The sequence below is a fragment of the Sturnira hondurensis genome, unplaced genomic scaffold (genome assembly GCF_014824575.4).
Source record: "Sturnira hondurensis isolate 20B ecotype Veracruz unplaced genomic scaffold, ASM1482457v3 Scaffold0014384, whole genome shotgun sequence".
NCBI lineage: Eukaryota > Metazoa > Chordata > Mammalia > Chiroptera > Phyllostomidae > Sturnira > Sturnira hondurensis.
In genome coordinates this window covers 42,460,213-42,479,752 of record NW_028087015.1, presented here as the reverse complement: position 1 = coordinate 42,479,752, position 19,540 = coordinate 42,460,213, and the positions used below count along the sequence as shown (strand labels likewise).

Sequence of the window (19,540 nt, the reverse complement as noted above, 5' to 3'; positions counted from 1 at the left end):
AAGAATATTGGGTATTACTGAAAAAGTTTATATATGCATTTGAATTGTTTCATGGTATCTTAGAATTCAGTAAATAAAAAAATACCTTACCTTTTTTTTGCATATCCTGACAGAGTTTCTTTATTTCTACCTTATGTACTTCTTCTTTGATTTTCATTTCACTCATAAGTTTGGCAATATTATTCTTATATTCCTAAAGATTACAATACATATTTATTCTTCAATTTAAATATGTGTGCACTAGTTTTGAATTATTAGAAAGGTAAAATTTTCAAATTTTATATAACTTTTGATATATAATCATATCTAGAAGGGAAAGATACTACTCACTGTTAGAATTATCAGCTTTGAGAAGGATCAATTTCTGGTCCAAGAAGACAGAGACCATCTGGAGACAGTGTCTTTTTATTTTTGGTTTCTGAATACTCATCACTAGTGCTTAGCACATCAGAGATTCTTAAAATATTTTAATTATGGGAATAAATGCCATGACAGCATTCAAATATACCCAATAAAAGCCAAAGCCATGCTTCAGAGCCAATAGTAGTCACTGTTCAACAGTCAGTAAGCTAACCCCAAAGTGGAACAAGTCCCTGTGAAAGCGGGCTGAGCTTTTGTGTTTCTAACAATTATATAAACACTTCTAACTCCCAGAAGAAGATGAAGCATCACTGTTTTAAGAATTAGCTTCATAAGGCAGAGGCTAGAAAAGGATGGACTTGGGAGTGGAGAAGAGCTCCGTAGGACCCGAGACCAGCTCCTTTGGTGGTGGAAGCATAGAGGTGAGGTCTCATGCTGAACTGGGGAGGGATGCTGAGAAGGTGATGGAAGAAGAAGTCCCCAAAGGAAAAACTGACAAATTCCCCAGTGGCATGCTCCTGCTTAAAGAAATTACTCACAGGCTTAAGATGTAGAAGAAAAGGAAAGCAGTAAGAAGAGTGAAAGAGGACGGTAAGAGAGAGACAGCAATGGAGGTGAGTGGTCACGAAAAGCCTCTAAACACTACAAAAGGCAGGAACTTTAAATCACTGCTGTTTTCTTAACTCCTAGTGTATATCTCCTGATATGTATCTATTGTAGGAATGAGAGTGCCAATAAATATTACTTAAGTCAGAAGTTCTTAGCTTAGACCCAGTAAACAGGTTTTCAAGGATCCATCAATTTCCTGAAATTGTAGGCAAAATTATACACATATATGTGTGCCTAAGTACTCTGGAACATTTTTCTCAGACAGGGTTCAGAGCCTCTAACAGATTATTCAGTGTACAAAGAAGGTAAAAGAGTCTAGATCCCCTGGCTTATGGAAGTTCAAGGGGATATAGTCTAGATTCGTACTGTGATACCAAGCCAGGCAACTTGCAGTATGGCCAAGCCTACTAACCACTGGCTTTAAAGAAAGTTCTGCAGGTGAATTTGGGGTGAATCTCATGAACTGCCATTCTTCATGTGCACATGTCTAGATTCCTATATACACAACTACTAAGTGGCTTTCACAAACTACTCCAGACTTAACGGGGTGCACTAAGCAGTTACTACTCTAAGAAACGAGGAGACAAATCTAGGTATCTTTTCATTCCCCGTTGACTTCACAGCCTGAAGATTTCACCACTAAAGTGGAATGCTTCCATTAATCCAGAAGACCCAGGGTTTTCACTGCAACCTTCAGGCATGGAGGCTGTACTACTATCCGGGCTGGGGCTCAATCACACCAGATTCTTCTGTCCCACCTCAGCCTGGGCCAGGCCTTCCTTGCTAAGGGAACCAAGTCCCAACAAGGAATAGCCTCTGGTTGTATTTTTGTTTTTATAAAACGTAAGGATTCTCTGTCTACAAGTTACAAAACCTCTCCCAGTCCCATAACATGGCTATTAAGTACTTCCTGAGTTTGTTTCTGGGTAGTGGTTTTGCACATGTTTTGGATGTGATTGGAAGTTTTTGTTCTAGAGATTTCTCATTGGATTGAGGTCATCTTTAGTTTGCTTTGAATAGCATCTAATTAAGAAGCTCAGAATCTTGGGTTGTGGTGTTTTCTCATTAATTTTCACTCTCCTGAAAACCTCTATAGTATTCCAGACAAAGCAGTATTCCAAGGCTTGAGAAAAGAGGCAAATATTTCTCCCCCTTCTCTGCCCCAGTTACACTCGGACTCCACCATCTACTGTTGGGCTCTAAAGGCAAGACATGAAATGGATGGGAGAGAAAAAAGGAAGGGAAAACAAATGGTGGGATATATTGCAGAGATATTTAAATTGTCTCAAAATGGTGATGAGAAGCTACATTTTCCAAGAGCACAGCCAGACACGACTCACTACATCTGAAGTGATAGCAGGAGCCTGGGCAGGGTTTTGGGGTCAGACTGTGTTCCCGCAGAGGCTCCTCGAGTAAGGAACCAGACTGAACGTAGAGATGGTCCAGCAAACTGGAGTTCTGAGTCTGACACAGAGCCAACCAGAATTTTGGAAATCTTAGGTCAGAGTGTAACACACTGGCTCTTGGGAGATGAGAACAATTAGTGCAATAACCCTCCCAAAGGGCAGACAGGTGGGAGCTGACATTTACCGAGCACATTTCATTTTCCAGTCACCATGCTATGTGACTGAATCGCTATCACTCTGCTGTTCTTATGGGGAAAGAAGAACGTCACAGAGGGTGTGATGGTCCCCAGGGGAGAGTTAACTGGTGATTTACTGCTCCTTCATGTACATGGAGCAATAAAATTGTAATGTATTACTCAAATCATAAAGATTAAAGACTCATTTATTTTATGGTTAAAGAAGTTTAAAAGTGCTCGTTGGAGTAAAAACTCTAACATAATTTTCAAATAAATAGCAAAGTGGTTGCATCTCTTTTTGGTAGAAAGAAAAAGAGCAAGTGGTACAGTAGCACATTACAGTACGCAGGACGACGAGGGTCCTCAAAATTTCTGTTTCTTCAAAAATTTTTATTGATCAAAAGCTCCAGCACACACATATATTTACTCTATAAATTGTGGCATCTTCAATAATGAAAACAACCACTTTTATTTTCTAATTTGAGAAGAAAAATGCTCTACAGGGAGTTGAGTGATATAAAGAGACATGAACGTACCTGTTCATGAGATTTTAACTTTTCTTTCATAAGATCAGCACTTCTTTTTAGTTGTTCATTTTCACCTGTGTAAAAATCATCAAAGAGTATTTTGACATACAGCACTTTTCAATTACCATGGGAGTGTATTCCACATTTCAAGTTTCCATGCACGCATGTATCCAACACCTGCAAACAGTTCTACTACACATCCACGACACATGCACAGAGGGCGTGGGACTGAAATATTGAGACAAAATTATTATTGTTCTTCACAGAACTTCCAGCCTAGTGGTGAGACAGGTGTGTAAGTAGTTATGATGTATCATGATTGTCTGCAACGGCAGTGTGTCTGAAATACAGTGGGACCTGTGGAAGGAAAGTCTAAGTCAGGAAACGACATAACAGAGGAGGAGCCACTCGAGCTAAGACTTACCCCATTGGAGGGCATTTGGATGTAGAAAACTGTACAAAAGACTTTGGCCTTGAGTGAGCGTAGCGTGTTTGGGAAAATCACACTTCGAGAACAGTACTGTTGGAGTGCACACAGTAAGGAAGGTGTGCTAAACAGGCTGGGGCCACATCCTAACAGGAGTAGACACAGTCTATGTGAATGCTTTAAATTTTATTTTACAGGGTCACCAAAAAATTTCGCAGTCGTCAAAGAATTTTGAACAGTGAAGTATTTACAGTTAAAGAGATTATCCAGCAATTCGTATAGGATGAATGGGAAGGGTTTGAACCTGGAGGAATGGATATCAGGAAAGCGATCAGGTAAGAAATGCCAGGAGCCCAAGTTAGGTCAGTGGCAGTAGGAGACTAAAGGAAAATGAAGGTAACTATTTAGACGATAGAATTAGCAGGACCTTTAGTGACTGATTAGATAGCATAGGCAAAAGAGAAGGGGAACCTTTGGGTTTCTGGTTTGGTAACTGAAAAATCCTCAACAGTTCGGGAAAATTAAAAAGAGAGAAAGAATAGACCTGGATCTTTACCATGCTGCACTTGAAACAGCTGAGATACCCAGGACAATGCTTCTGGTCGGCTGAGAAACACACAGGGGTGGCCAAAGGAAGAATAGCCTATAGGGAGACCGAGAAGTACCCAGAGATGCAAGGGAGAGTGTCACAAAGACAAGAGGTTAAAGGGGTTACAATCAATGGCAGTAAATGCAATAAATAGAGTCCAAGTGAAAGTACCTGGAATGAAAACCGGGAGATGCCCAACTGTTCTACGTGAAACACTAGGTAAAACTGAATAAATAGAGACATCGATTGCAGACTATTATTCCCTGGAGGGTTGCTTGTAAAAGGAAAGAGTGAGGACAATCGAAGGGAATAAATCCAAAGTCAAGGGAACTTTGTCATCTTGTATGTTTAAAAGATGAAAGATACTCTGTGTGTGTGTGTGTGTGTGTGTGTGTGTGTGTGTGTGTAGAAGATGGTACAGGGAAAACAAATGGTAATGGGAAAAATGCAATCAAAATAATGTAAAAAGCCCTGGCTGGTTGAGTGCCGGCCTGTGAACTGAAAGGTGGCCAGTTTGATTCCTAGTCGGGGCACATGCCTGGGGTGTGGGCCAGGTCTCCAGTTGGGGCATTCGAGAGGCAACTAATTGATGTACCTCTCACATGCAGATGTTTCTCTCCCTCTCTTTCTCCCTCCCTTCTGCTTCCCATCTCTCTAAAAATAAATACATAAAAATTCTTTAAAAAATAATTTAAAAAAAGATGAAAGAGACCTGAGTTGTTTAAATGCTGAGAGAAATGGCCAATAGAAAGAGGAAAATGAAAGGCGGAGAAAAGACGGAACTGAAGATGCAACATTTCAGAAGACAAAGGAGAAAAGAGGTGCGTGTCCCAAACAGTCGAAATTCAGTGAGTGTACTGCACACCTGAGCTCTCTGTATTTCACAACATGCTAATTGTATTTCATTTTAAAAAACATTTCCCCAAATTCCATCATATTGGTAAAACTAGTAATTAGAGGACTTTATAGTTCAGGGAAATTGGGCATCCTCTAAATATAAATAGTCATTCTGTGTTTTATCTTCGCTGTTGGGGCTGAGTGAGCTGGCCACAGGTAGGGCAGGTGACTTTCTGTCTACGTGTTGTTGAATTGGTATGTGAGAGACTAGCATTAATTTGCCCTGAGGGCTTTTATTCTGCACTTAAATATTCTACACTTAAATTTAAACTGGGTTTCAATCAGTTTAAATTCAGTGTGCTATCAAGTGAAATGCTTCCCACCCCACCCCTCTCCAATCAATGAGTTCAACAGTAGTAATTTCCCTTCATCTCAGAGTTGCCTCCACCTTAATGACATTTTGGGCAAATTAAAAAACTCTCCAGTGATGTCCATTATTAAACATCCAGGTCAGTTTGATACTCTGATTTCCTATTTCAAACGTGAAAGTTTTCATAACCCTTGTCCCTCTCCAGGTCTGTGGCTAGAAGGACTCAGGGGAAGTGGATGGGGGAGGAGCCTGGTTTTCCCTCTAACTGTTCCGCCCTCTCTCTGGTCTCAGGGGTTGGGGAGAGGGAATGAGAAGAGATTCGAGATAACTCCCAGGCTTCTGGTATTCTCTGATGGTTGGGAATTACTTCTGTGGGCCAATAAAGGAAGAGTCTGAATTCACCCTGACTTTTGGTAACATGAGTTTTCTTTAGAATGTGAGAATATTTCACTTAAAAATTAAAATAAAAATATTGGGCTTTACTTACTAGTTTAACAGGAAAAATCCCATTCGATACCCTATTACACTCCTCCTCCCACACACAACCACCTCAACATAATATAAAGCACTCGTGAAAACAATGATAAATCAGTAAAGATTTCTGATGTTATCTGAGCCATGCTTTAGGAAGGTTTGTTATCCAGTACAGCAATGTTGAGAGGGGACCTTGGAAATGGAGTCCGCTTACGAAACTACTGCAGAAGCATGGCTAAGAGGTAATGAGTGTGAGTTTTGGGGATAAAAATTTGATAATTTTGGGGAGGAAGAAAAACCGGTTACTGTAAAGTTTGGAGTCCTAGTAATAGGGACAATGACGGCATTCTGGACAGAAAGAGAAAAGCCAGAACTATATTTACAGAGGAAGATGATAAATAACAAAATATCATTAAAATACAGTATTATTCATTAAAATGAAAGTAAAATTATAAAATCAATTTGTTTTCAAAGATTATAATCAGACATTTTGAAGGGTCATATTTTAATATACAGGGCTTAATCTTGATGGTGGCTTCAGTTTTACAAAAATTTTGTTGGGAAAATTATTCTCTGTGTTTTTCTCCATGCTTGTAACTTCTGGATTGTACATTTGCATGTGCGCACACACACACATTCTCATATTCTTAGCTATACCTTCTGCCCATTAAAAAAGTTTTACTCATCTCTGCTCATCAATTTGTAGAGCTCTTTGAATACTGTAGATATTATACATTGGTATTTGAAAACAGTTTTTCAAATAATTATTTGTTTTTTTACCTTTTGTGTGACAAGAATAACATGCCAAGTTCTTTTCCATTGCTGTTATTGTTGGTGCCCTGTCATAAGAAAGTCTCTTAGGTGTGTTTTCTTCTTTATGTATCACCTGAGGTCCCTGGACTGGTTAAGATATGTCACAGTGCTAGGCTGTACATGTTGTATCCCAGATTTTCTTTTAAGTTTTTATTCTTTTTTTACACTAAAGTCTTTTATCCATCTGGGATTTATTTTTGATAAAAAATAAATGGTAAATAATTTATTTTTTTGATAAAAAATTATTGATAAAAATAAATTATTTTTTATTTTTTTGATAAAAAATAAAAAATAAACTCTTTCCTCTGGTAGGAAAGAGTCCCACTTTCTTTTCATCCAAATGGAAAGCTAGTTGTATGCATACCTTATGTTAAAATGCCATTCTTCTTCCAATAAACTGAAATAGTCCTTGTGTCATATTACATTAACAAGTACTGGTGCCTTTCTAGAATCTAGTTCTCTATTCTTTCCATGGATATATTTTTCATTTCTATGCCAATACCACATTGATTTCACTCTACATTTTCAGAGCATGTCATTATCTGGTCATTGAAGTCCCCCTTCCCCTGTAACCTTCTCATTTTTCATAATTTCTTGTTCATTCTTCTTTTTCTTATTTGTTTCTTTTGGCAAATTAACTTTATTTTATACAATCTTCTCCCCCACCCCAAACTCAGTACTTTAATTGCATCAAATGTGTTTACTAACTTGAGGAAAACAGACACTTTAATGACAAGTCTTCCTTCTTCCAGGAAAACTGATCAACCCTCCAAATCAGGGCGTCCAAGTCCTTTTCACCGGGGGCCGCGTCAGCCTCGTGGTTGCCTTCAAAGGGCTGAATGTAATTTCAACTCCCTAAAAGTTAAGGAGTAGTTATATTCATACAGTCCTAAAATTATGCCAGCCCTTTGAAGGCAACCATGAGGCTGATGCTTGCATATCATCTGGCTTTGGCATCTCTGTAAGCAGGCTGGGTAGAACCGCATGACTTATCCGTGAATGAAAGCCATCCACTGAAGAAACAGATAACCGTAATACTTTGTATCATGCTTTGGTTGGCTCCATGTTGGCTTTCATCTATAGTGCAGTCAACATGATTATTGTCAGCACTGCTTTTTTCCATCATCCTAACAGACCCTGCGTTAGATTTCGAAACATATGACTACTTCCTTAAGGTCCAAGGCTTTCATTACTATGGCTGGAGTGGTGACAAATTCAAAGAACATTTTGTATCACTGTAGAATCCATCTGATCCTGATATCTGACAAGTAATCTTTCTCTGACTTAGCCAAAAGCTACTTTAATTTCTTGGATTCTAATAATTTTGCAACACGTTTTTCTAAAACTAGTAATCTCCACTGGCATCAACCAGAGAGGAAAATCCTTAAAAGTACACTGCTTTCAGATTCATTATATACATATAGTGAGCTGGCTTTCTTTGGTATCATTGATGATTGAATTGCTTAGCTTTACACAAGTTCCTCCCATGACCTGAACATGTTTACACTGAAGGTTCTTACTTGGCTGCCGAGTACAGGCTGCTCATTTAAACTGAGAGCACCCACAAGTGGCATTTACTCTGATTCTGCACAAGTTTTTGTCTTGTGATAAGTTGAGTGTTTTTATTTTATTTTCTAAAAATCAGATAGGGATATCCCTGGCTGGTGTGGCTCAGTGGATTCAGCATGGGCCTGCAAACCACACGATTGCGGTTTGATTCCCGGTCAGGGCACATGCCTGGGTTGCAGGCCAGTTCCTGGTTCCTGGCAGGGGACGCACGAGAGGCAACCATACATTGATATTTCTCTCTCTCTCTCTCTCTCTCCTTCCCTTCCCCTCTAAGATAAATAAATAAAATCTTAAAAAAATTTAAAAAAATCAGATACGGATAGTTATATAACTGACCCTTTTTTGTCCTATTTTGTTTTGCCTTGTTTTCTAAAAAATTTAGAGTTAATTTGTATGCAATACTGCACAACCATTTGGAACCACTCCATAGCCTAAGTAAGCAAATTAACCATACAATCTTGACAATCAAATGGCTGAAATGAAAGAAATGAAATGAAATGAAATGAAAGAAAGCCAGGTAGTTCACACCTATCACTTTGCCCCCACCAAGGCCCACAGAAGCACTGGAAAAATGCAGTCAATGAATTGCTTCTTCCTGAGAGGTACCACAGAATATCCATTTTCAGGAACAGCTACTTAAAAATTTGTACTACCATACCTGTACAAAGATGGTAATGTGACTACTGGTCAATATTTGATACCCTTTTACAAAGAAATACTGTATTCATTATTGAACTGTAATAGACTTTATGGAAATTTAAAAAAATAGCTTTTGGTAGTTAAAAAGTTTTTCTGGTAGATGTTTTAAAGAAAATCCTGAAAACAGTTAAAACCGAATATCATTTAAATCCTAAAATAAGAAGCTGCAAATAAATACGAACATTCAGGTATTTTTTAAATACAGCTAAGTGTTGTATTTTGTCACAGAGAAGGGAGAATTTGTTCTGAGCCATCGGCACTGAGATTGGGAAATAAAAGCCAATCCACGCGTGGGAATAAAGCACTGGGAAAACGAGCAGGACGCTAGTACCGCAGAAAGTGGAAACCCACGGGCCCTCCGGGGATCAGAAGTCTGCAGCAATCGGGCAAAAGAAAAGGCATCAGAGGTGGTGTGGTTCCTCATCTGTTACCCTCCTTAATCTTCAGAACAGCAATTAGTGGTGCATGGACACAGAGTGAACCCTTTCTACATCATAGTTGCTTTTTGATGGTGTAAGCGCAAAGTCTTTTAATACAATTTCTGTATTTATCTCATTAACATTAAGGAAATATTTTAAGGGAAAGCAATGGTGGGTGAGTAAGAACTAATAGTAATTCTTAAAAAAAGTCAAGTATCAATTAGAACATTATGAAGATAATAAAGAATAACATGCCAAATCAAATAAATGGCATGTCAGATCACTATTATATTTCGCTATGTAAAGTGGTACTTTACATAGGTAAATTAAAAAGTGAATAACTTTACCTACCTACATAAAGTATTTCATGATAGAAGCAGAAGATGGGGGGGCTGTGGGAGGGACCCCGAAGGCAGTTTAGTTTAACCCCTAGTCCAGGAGGAAAGCCCCACCGACACTGCGCCTCAGCTGGGTCCTAACGGGACAGCACCCCTGGGGGCCTGCTGGGTGTCGGTGGGAGGCCTATGGGTGAGCCTGCCTAGCCACAGTCAGAAAAGCTGAACGTGTCAGCTCCATTCACACAAACGTAGCCTTAGTCTGCGACGGAAACTCACACAGGAAACAGTCACTGCAGTTCGAGCAGAATGTCCATCACGTAACTATTGGACCAGTAAATACCTGCCCCTCAAAGCCGGCGTGGGTTCCTAGAGACTGAGAGCACTATCGTGACAGACTGTAAAACCCTGGTGTCCTTGTCAGAATGTGACCAGACTGTTCAGTTCAGCATGGAATTTCATATTTCATAGTAAATGAGGAAGATATTAAGTAGTAAGGACTCCTCCCCACTGCTGATAAATTTGTAAGACCAAATTAAAAGAAATGTACTATCGACAATGTAAAAACTATCTTTAAAGGTGCTAAAATATATACTTTTAGATTTTATTTTTCCTAACTTACCTTTCAAATTCTGTTGATATTCAATTGTTTGTTGTAGCCCTTTTATCATATTATGAAGAGTAGCACATTCTAAAACAAAAAAGATAGATTTGTTTGAAGATTATTTGCTTTTATTTTGGAATTATTCTCTCAAAAGTTAACTACATAAAATAAAATAATACTTAATTGCAATGATCAGATCTTAATAAAGCAGCCAGGCATCTCAAAGTAAATTATATAACAATGACTTTGTTCTCACCCTTTGTTCTCAAATTTAGCAAAGATGTCTTAAGACGCAGGAACCCAGGACACAGGGAGGCCCTCATGGGCCTTAGCAAGAGCTGCCCCAGAAGTCAGGCAGGCGTGGAACTGTCTAGGGGCTCTGAGGAGTGTACCCTGCGAGTTTTCCATGAAAGAACATCCCAAGGACAGAGAGCCAAGGCACACTGAGACAGAGAGCCCGAGCTGGCAAGGTGTCATTTGGGGTAAGATAAAGCCTTTCCTCCTCCCTGTCCTCTTAGTTTTATGCCTGAGTCCTAGGAAAAAGGAGTGGCGGTAAACGGAGGAAAAAGTCAGCGTGCTGCCACAGGGCATCAGCACTTTGGCGCCAGTGACTTCTGCCGCAGTGGGGGACAGAGCCTCCCTTGCAAGTTAGTGCCCAGATCCATGCGTAACGCTTTCAGTGTTCTCTCACATATCAGCAGCCACAGCTTAACCTTTCATGGGGAGCAACAGTGGGGAAACGTCTGAAACTTTACTCAGTCTGCTTGGCTGTAGGTTCCAGGATAGCAGGGACTATTTTGTTTCATTTACCATTTCTCCCTAATCCGCAGGGCAGTTGTGGTCCATAATAGGCACTCCATAAATATTTGTGGAGTGACTGACTGACTCACAGACAGGCAATACTAATGTAAGCCAAAGCCAGAAAGGAGTAAGTAGAGAAACTCTAGTCTTAAAGTAATAACATATATTATACTACTATTCTAAGGGCTTTGCAAATATTAAATCACTTAACCCTCTCAACCCGATCAGGAAGTTCCTAGCATTTGCTTTGTTTTGCACATGAGAAGTGGACACACCTAAGGTTAGTAAATTGCCAAGGTCCCACTTACGACCGGGAAGTGGTGGAGCCAACCCGAACCCCTGCAGTCCAGCCCTAGTCTACGATTTTAACTACCTCACTGACACCAAGAGGCGAGCTCAGGAGAAATTCCTCACAGTGATTTGTACAAACTGAAGCTCTGGAAAGGGAGCAGGAGCAGAACCAAAGCCTCTGTGTGATAGTTACTGGTATCTACTGCATTTTTACTGTAAGGTTAGGAAACAGAGGTTTCACTACTTTAAGTTTATAATTATACTAGCTAAATATATGTTTAATAACTTTGTAAGATAACAGTATTTTTTTAAAAAACATAACTTTAAAGTTGAAAGACAATTTTACCTCTATGCACTTGACTTAATTAGTAAATATTGAGCCTTATTCTTTTTTCCAGTTTTACGGGCCCATGACCAATAGTCAGCTGGTATGCACTGGTGTAACATACTAACCAGCTGCCATTCTAATTGGGCGTCTGTTTTGATGGTTAAGTTGTAAATATCACATTTGTATTGCATAAGTTGCCTAGTTTTAATAATAGTACCATTTATTGAATGTTTACTCTGCCAGGCATTATACTGAATTTAAGTGCATTAAAAACACCGCCTCAGCCCTGGCTACTGTGGATCACTGCATTGAGGGCTGGCCTGTGAATCCAAAGATCGCCGGTTCAGTTCCCACATGGGGCACAAGCCTGGGTTGCAGGCCATGTTCCAAGCTGGGGGTGTGCGAGAGGCAGCCGACTGATGTTTGCACATCCATGTTTCTCTCCCTTTCTTTCTTCCTCTTTCCCCCTCCTTCTAAAAATAAATACATAAGATCTTAAAAAACAAAAACAAAAATACCACCTCAGAAGTTGGTACCGTTATCCTGATTCTACAGAACCAGCAAATCATCCATGGAGATCTGGTTACTTGCCAAATAGCCCCCAGTTAGTGCATGGAAGGTAGAGACAGCAACGCAGGTTTCTCTCATTTCAAGTCTGTGCTTTTGTTCTGCTTGTCTGCTTCTTCCTCAGGGGCTATGAGGTGGCTGAGGCCACCACGGAACCAGAGTCAGAGGAACTGGCTCAGACTTCCCCCCTTCACTTTCAAGCTATGACACCCTGGCTAAGTTGGGCAGCCTATTTGAGCTTATGTTCTTTATCTGCAAAATAAAAGTGTGGGTGATACCCACTCTACCTCATGTAGAACACTGTTCTCATGCATAAGACTGTTCTGACAACCAAATGAGAAAATGCACTTCCTAAATTCACTCTCAAATATTTGTGGGGGGTCAATGATGATGCAGCTCTCCCACCACCTGCTATGAGGCCTGGCCAGGGGGCCCCTGGCCAGAAGGAATGTGTATGGTTTTGGGAGCGGATTGTGACACCTTCCTTGTCTCCTTTTGGGAGTGGCTTCTTGTCCTGTGACTGCCTCTTGACCCTTTCACACACTGAAGTCAGGGAGTTTAGAGTCACCCTTACAGCTGGCGAGCCTCAGACTGGAGGAGACCTGGTCTCTCTTGCATGGACCGGCCATCACCATCACCATCGGTGCACCGCCCTGTGATATGAGTAATAACCGGCACATCCACATCTGCTGGCCCTCAGGGCGGTGTTTTTGGAGTATCAGGAACATGTAAGCAGCTCCCCTCCATGGTTTGGGGCTCCTGTGCAGCAGTATTCAACACAGTTATGACTGCTGTTATTTCTCTCTTTTATGACCCTCAACAATTTGTATATGTCTCTTTTCTTCCTTTATCATATTGCATTTTAGTTATTTGTGTTTTCTCCCACTAGACAGTAGACCTGTTCAGGAAAAGATCATGCCTTTTAATTTTGACATTCCTTGGATCTAACACGGTAACTATTTCATAAGTGTTCAACAATTTTTTCTTTCTTGACTAAATGAAAGCACCGATACTGTGTGGGGAGAATGCAAAACCTCACTTTCAGTGAGAGGTCCTGCCTGCGCTTCACCTACACTGATAGACATGGAAGTATGTGGCAGAAGTTAAAAGCTTTATGGAGTTAAAAAATTCTGCTCTTGTGGTTTTTCCCCTCTCCAGTTCTCCCCACACTCCCTCTATCATTCCCACCACGCGTCCAGACAAAATTCCCCCTATGTTCCATCTTTTTTCTCTCTTGCTCTTTCCTAGTAACAGAATGATGGATAAATTACATTTGATAATACCCACTTCATGGATGTTACTGTGTTAGCTGCTACAATTAAATATGCAGGAGGCTCAGCTATCACTTGCTTTTTGAGTCTTTTAGAAGCATGAAATCAGTAATTCATGGAATATGGTAACTGAGGTTTCCTTAGTAATCAGTCAGCAAATTAAAAACAGCACCCTGAAACTGAAAGTATACTAAATGTTAAAAAATGTGCATTTCACAATTTGAACACAAGGTGGCCCTCCCAACACGTTTTTTTAAACAGCAGAAACTGGCTCAATAAGGAATCCTTTCTTATTCATTATTCTAAAATAATGTCCCCACTCATTATTTTAGAATAATGGCTTTCAATTTTCTTTGCAAACATTCACCCAATTATCATTCATATTGGACTTTATGATGAAATTTGAGTAATACTACAGTCTTGTTCAATTCTTAAAAACTAGAGGTCAGAATATTAAGCTACTTATACTGTCTAACTTAGGAAACCAATGACTATCTTGAGCTCAGATTTGGGCTCTACCATTAACTAGCACTTTTCTCATTGACACCTATTTCATAAAACAGTTGGAAATGTTAAAACAATTATGCATGAAAATAATTTTACCGTACCTGGTCCTCAACACTAATATTTACCACGTTGAAATGGCACAGAAATTCTTTTTCTGGTGCCAGATGTGCAAAATAAAATATCACAACCTCAATCACTATTGTTGAACAAATTCAATCATCTATACAGTTTGTTCTTCTTTTCTAAATAAATTAATACACACTGGACTCTGTAAGGTGTCAGTTTTACTTGTTCACTTACTTCCACTGTGTATTATTCAGCAAAAAGGTGGTTAGACTGAAAATACTTAGACGTTTACAAAGTAATTACCCTTTCGAAGCTAAAATACACGTGGCACACAAGTACAGTGCAAAGTGGCTCTCTCTCCAGCCCCTGCCCCCACCAACCGGTCAGTGTCCCTTGCCCCAAAGCAAGCACCGCAGAGGGCTACCACCTCCCCGGTGAGCGGCCCTCCCAGCAGGGAGCCCAGTTCCCTCTCAGGCACAGACTGGGTGAGGATGCGGGTGCGGGTGAGGGTGCGGGTAAGGGTGAGGGTGAGGGTGAGGGTGCGGGTGCGGGTGCGGGTGAGGGTGCGGGTGTGGGTGCAGCTGAGGGGTGGCCCTGGGAGCCAAGTGACGGGTGGCATGGGAGTCTCAAAAGATAGTGCAGCCCTGGCTGGTGTGGCTCAGTGGATTGAGCGCTGAACCTGGGAACCAAAGGGTCACCAGATCGATTCCCAGTCAGGGCACAGGCCTGGGTTGTGGGCCAGGTCCCCAGTGGGGGGTGTGTGAGAAGCAACCATACACACATGGTTTTCTCCCTCTCTTTCTCCTTCTTTCCCCTGTCTAAAAAAAAATAAAAATCTTTTTTTAAAAAAGATAGTGCAGTGCATCAGCCTAGCACAGTCCATTTTTAACACTAAAATTTTTGACCCATCTGAAATTTCTTTTTGGAGGCAAAAATTCAACTGTATTTTTTTTCATGGTTTTGAAGGCCTGGATTGATTCTTGGATTTGTCATTTGTTAGCCAAGTGGCCTCAGACAGATTATTTAACTCCTTTTATCTTATTTTCTTCATTACTGAGGTGGAGTAATAATACCAGTCTTATCTGTCTTTCAGGGCTATATTAAGGATAAAATGGTAGTCTAGAAAGTGCTCTGTGAATTTAAAATATTTCACCAATGTTTGGGGCAACACTCATCACCAGTATACCAAAATGCACTCTCATTAGAATTAGTATTTCTAAATACTAATTAGTATTTAGTAGTATTTCTTCAGATAGCAGAGAAAACTAACCTTCTTTAAGTGAGACCTCCTTTATTTGCATTCCTTTTAACAAACAGTTAGTTTTTTCCAACTGCATATCCAGTATATTATTCTTTCCAGTGGTTTCTATCATTTTCTGTAGAAGAAACAATGTATAGCATTACCAAGTCAAGGCTGTTATTTTGGCTTTCTTACCTAAGTATATAAAGACTAATGAAAATACAAACCACTTTATACCTGAAAGTGTAATAATTAAGTCTAACATAACTTGTACCTACTTCTTCCCAACTGTTCAACCCTTAGTCCTATGGTTAACAATTCCTTAAGCATATTTCCAAAATACTTTATGATTATACAACTGTAGGGAAGGATCATACTGTACTCTGTCCTGTACTTTGGATTTGCACTTAGCACTATGACCTTGGACATGACGTCATATAAGCACATATAGGTCTATCTCATTCTTTTTAACAGCTGCATTGAGTTTCATTTATGAATACTATGCAATTTATTTAATTAGTTTCCTATTGAGGACAATTTGTGTTTCTTTCACATTTTGCTCCTGCAGATAATTAATAAGTGTTCCTGACTATATCTCTGGTATCTTTGTGAACCGTACAATAGCTGCCATGTACCCGTCAGACACCAGCAGAAATCACCAATTCACGACCAGCCTCGTAGCGTCTACACCCACTTCCTTATTGTCACCACTTCTGAATTTGTCTCACAGCAACCCCCTGACATTGGGTTATTTCATCCATGAATATTATCATCAACGTGTATCTCTAGGAGCTAAGACTTAACAATACAATCACCATACCATTATCACATCAAAAATGAACGTTTCTTATTTAAAATGTTGAAGGATATGATAGATATTTACAAAATAAGCTCCAAAAACTTTGCACCAGTTCTTTTCCCATCAACAGCGCTAAATCTCATTCTCTCTTATTTTGGTAAGAATCACTTGGTTAAAAACAAAACAAGCCAGCTCACTGTTTGAAAAATAAAGCTCACACTGGCACTTGAAAATATCCATCACAATGAAAATTGTGACAATACTTTTATGACAATACTACATTGTGCAGATGGAAAGAAGGAAAAGAGAAGGATGACAAGGAGAGAAAACAGAGGTAGGTATTATTTCCCCTCTTCCTCTGCCTCATAAAGCCACTCCCCAAACCTTTAATTTTCCCATCTACATTTTCCCAACAGCTGTTCCTGCTCCTCTCCCAGGCAGAGGCAGGGGGAAAACCCTTAGTAGATGCCTCTGTGGACTTGGTCTACCATGTAACTTGTCCAGAGCTGGGGAGGGAGGACTTCAAATGGGTCTGCTTTTAGGCAAAAGAGAAGGAAAGGGAACAAACAGAATAGGAGAAAGTAAAAAAACTTTCAGAGTTAGTCATAATGGTAAGACACTGAGGACTGAGTCTGCTCCAGTTCTCACTAAATCACTCCTGAGTTTACGGACATTTTAGGCATTTAAGTATGTATTTGCTCTTTAGTAAACGTGTATCAGTTTTTTATTCCCTTGCCCCAGAAACATTTAGATGCGTTAGTATAAATGATCTGAAATCATATATACTTTAAAAACATATTTAAAATCATAAAGGGCTGACTTCCGCCAAGATGGAGGCATAGGTGGAAACACTGTGCCTTCTTCCACAACCAAGTTTGGATACAACAAAAGTTTTGGAGAACTAAGACACACCCAGAGACCAGAAAACCGAATTATACGGAAGTCCGACAGCTACGAACCGTTCAACGGGGACGGTAAGAGAGGCAGAGCCAGCAGCGGAGCAGGGTCGGGAAGGTCAGACCTAGGAGCGCAGGCAGCCCGGACCTAGTCGGGGTGCGGGGCAGACTGACCAAGGTCGCACATTTGCGCACAGTGAGACGGACCACGCAGGCCCCAGGGGGCGAACCCAGTGGTGGAGGGCTGACAGCGGTGGCACACTCACGTGCAGTGGAGCGGGGCACGTGGCCCTGGTGACGGTGGTGGCTGCGGTGCTGGTGGGGGTCGCAGAGGCAGGCGCTGGAGGGAAGCCATTGTCCCTCTTTGACCCCGCCCCCACATACAACGTCACAACCCAGCGACTGAGTTGCCCTGCTCTGGTGAAAACCTAGGGCTCCGATCCTGCTACTTAACAGGCACGAACAGCCCAAAAGATGGTACAAGAACTCAAAGTCCCAGAGCCAATAACTCTAAGCGACCAACGGATTGCCAGCCTCTCAGAAGCCCAATTTAAAACACTATTTATCAGGATGCTCACAGAATTGGTAGAGTACAGTCACAAATTAGAGGAACTTAGTCACAAATTAGAGGAACATATGAAGGCTAAACTAATTGAAATGAAGGGAGAGGTCCAGGAAACCAATAGCGATGGAAAGGAAAATGGGACTCAAATCAAGGGAGTGGACCAGAAGGAAGAACGAAACATCCAACCAGAAAATAGTAAAGAAACAAGAATTCAAAAAAATGAGGAGAGGCTTAGGAACCTCCAGGACATCTTTAAACGTTCCAACATCCGGATTATAGGGGTACCAGAAGGGGGAAAGAAACAGCCACGAGTGGAAAATGTATTTGAACAAATAATAAAGGAGAACTTCCCCAGTCTGGCAAAGGAAATAGACTTCCAGGAAATCCAGGAAGCTCAGAGAGTGCCAAAGAAGTTGGACCCAAGAAGGAACACACCAAGGCACATCATAATTACATTAGCCAAGACTAAAATGAAGGAGAGAATCCTAGAAGCAGCAAGGGATAAGGGGACAGTCACCTACAAAGGAGTACCCATCAGACTGTCAGCGGATTTCTCAAAAGAGACCTTACAGGCAAGAAGGGGCTGGAAAGAAGTATTCCAAGTCATGAAATCCAAAGACCTACAGCCAAGATTGCTTTATCCAGCAAAACTTTCATTTAGAATGGAAGGACAGATAAAGTGCTTCTCAGACAAGGTCAAGTTCAAGGAGTTCATCATCACCAAGCCCTTATTATATGAAATGCTAAAGGGACTTATATAAGAAAGAGATGATGAAAAATATCAACAGTGAAAGGACAGCAAACTCGCAGTTATTAACAACCACACCTAAAACAAAGCAAACCTAGAGGACAGCTAGATCAGGAGTGGAACCATAGAAATGAAGAACACATGGAAGGTTAGAAACAGGGGGGTGGGAGGAGGAGAAGAGGGGAGAAGGCACAGAAAATAGCATAGATGGTAGGTAGAAAATAGATAGTGGGGAGGTCGAGAATAGCGGGAGAAATATAGAATCTAAAGAAGTTGAGACACGTGGTTATAAACTAAGGGGGGAGAAGGGTGGGGGAGGGAGTGTGCAGGTGGAGGGGAATGAAGGGGGGAATAGAACAACTGTAATGGTATAATCAATAAACTATATTTAAAAAAAAGAAATAAAATATAAAAAAGCCAAAAAAATCATAAAGGGCTTAGCAAAGTTTTCCTTTATCTTTACCTGCTCATTTGGGGGCTGTACATTTTTCTTTCTTCCAGCTACTATACGCTTCAACTGTTTCATATCTTTACGTACCTTTTCTATCTGTGAGAAGTCATGAATAAGTTTGTCAAGATTCACACTGGTAATCTTTTTCACACATCCACTGCTGCTGTGATTCATGTCTAAACTAGTACAGAATGAATAGTGTTAAAACAAACAAACAACAAATGAAATCTAAAGCACTACAAAAGTAGTAATAACTCAAACACTAATGTTTCTCTACTCCACCCACAAAGCATCGATGTGAGCTGTGTTACACTCAGACAATTTTTGTTAAACCCATTAGCAACGGTCAAATGCATTAAGGCTTCTCCATTCCTCTACACCCTTGGTGAGTTTTTGCTAAAGAAATCTAAAATTAGTGCAATGATATATATAACAATTATTTGTCCCTACCATGCAAAAAAATTAATTATTGCCACTGTTCAACACTCATCTCTTTGCCATCAGCATGGCTTACTTAAAATCTGATGCATTACTAAATCTGATGAATGACGTTTAAATATAGGTATCCTCAATTTAAGATATTTAAAACATTTGTTTAACTGTCATGCCACAAAGATTTTTTTTGCTGTATTTCTTGGTTCTGTGCTTATTGCCATGGAATGGATTGTGAACCCCTCCAAATTCATATGATGACGTGCTAAACCCCTGGTGACCCGCACAGCGGAAAGGTCATGTGAGCACATGGAGAGGTGGCCATCTGCACCTCAAGGAGGGGGCCCTCACCAGACACCAACCC

General features: G+C 40.4%; 1 protein-coding gene across 1 annotated transcript in view; it reads right to left on the bottom strand.

Annotated features, from left to right (window-relative positions):
* CCDC152 (coiled-coil domain containing 152) overlaps nt 1–19,540 on the bottom strand; it is a 26,682-nt gene extending 7,142 nt beyond the window's left edge. The window contains exons 1-5 of the mRNA XM_037063243.1: nt 18,832–19,540; nt 15,316–15,421; nt 10,233–10,301; nt 3,088–3,152; nt 91–193 (exon numbers count right to left, since the gene is read on the bottom strand). Of these exons, the coding sequence (XP_036919138.1) occupies nt 91–193; nt 3,088–3,152; nt 10,233–10,301; nt 15,316–15,421; nt 18,832–18,918 (430 nt within the window). The 5' untranslated portion in view covers nt 18,919–19,540. The remainder of the gene's footprint in view (nt 1–90; nt 194–3,087; nt 3,153–10,232; nt 10,302–15,315; nt 15,422–18,831) is intronic.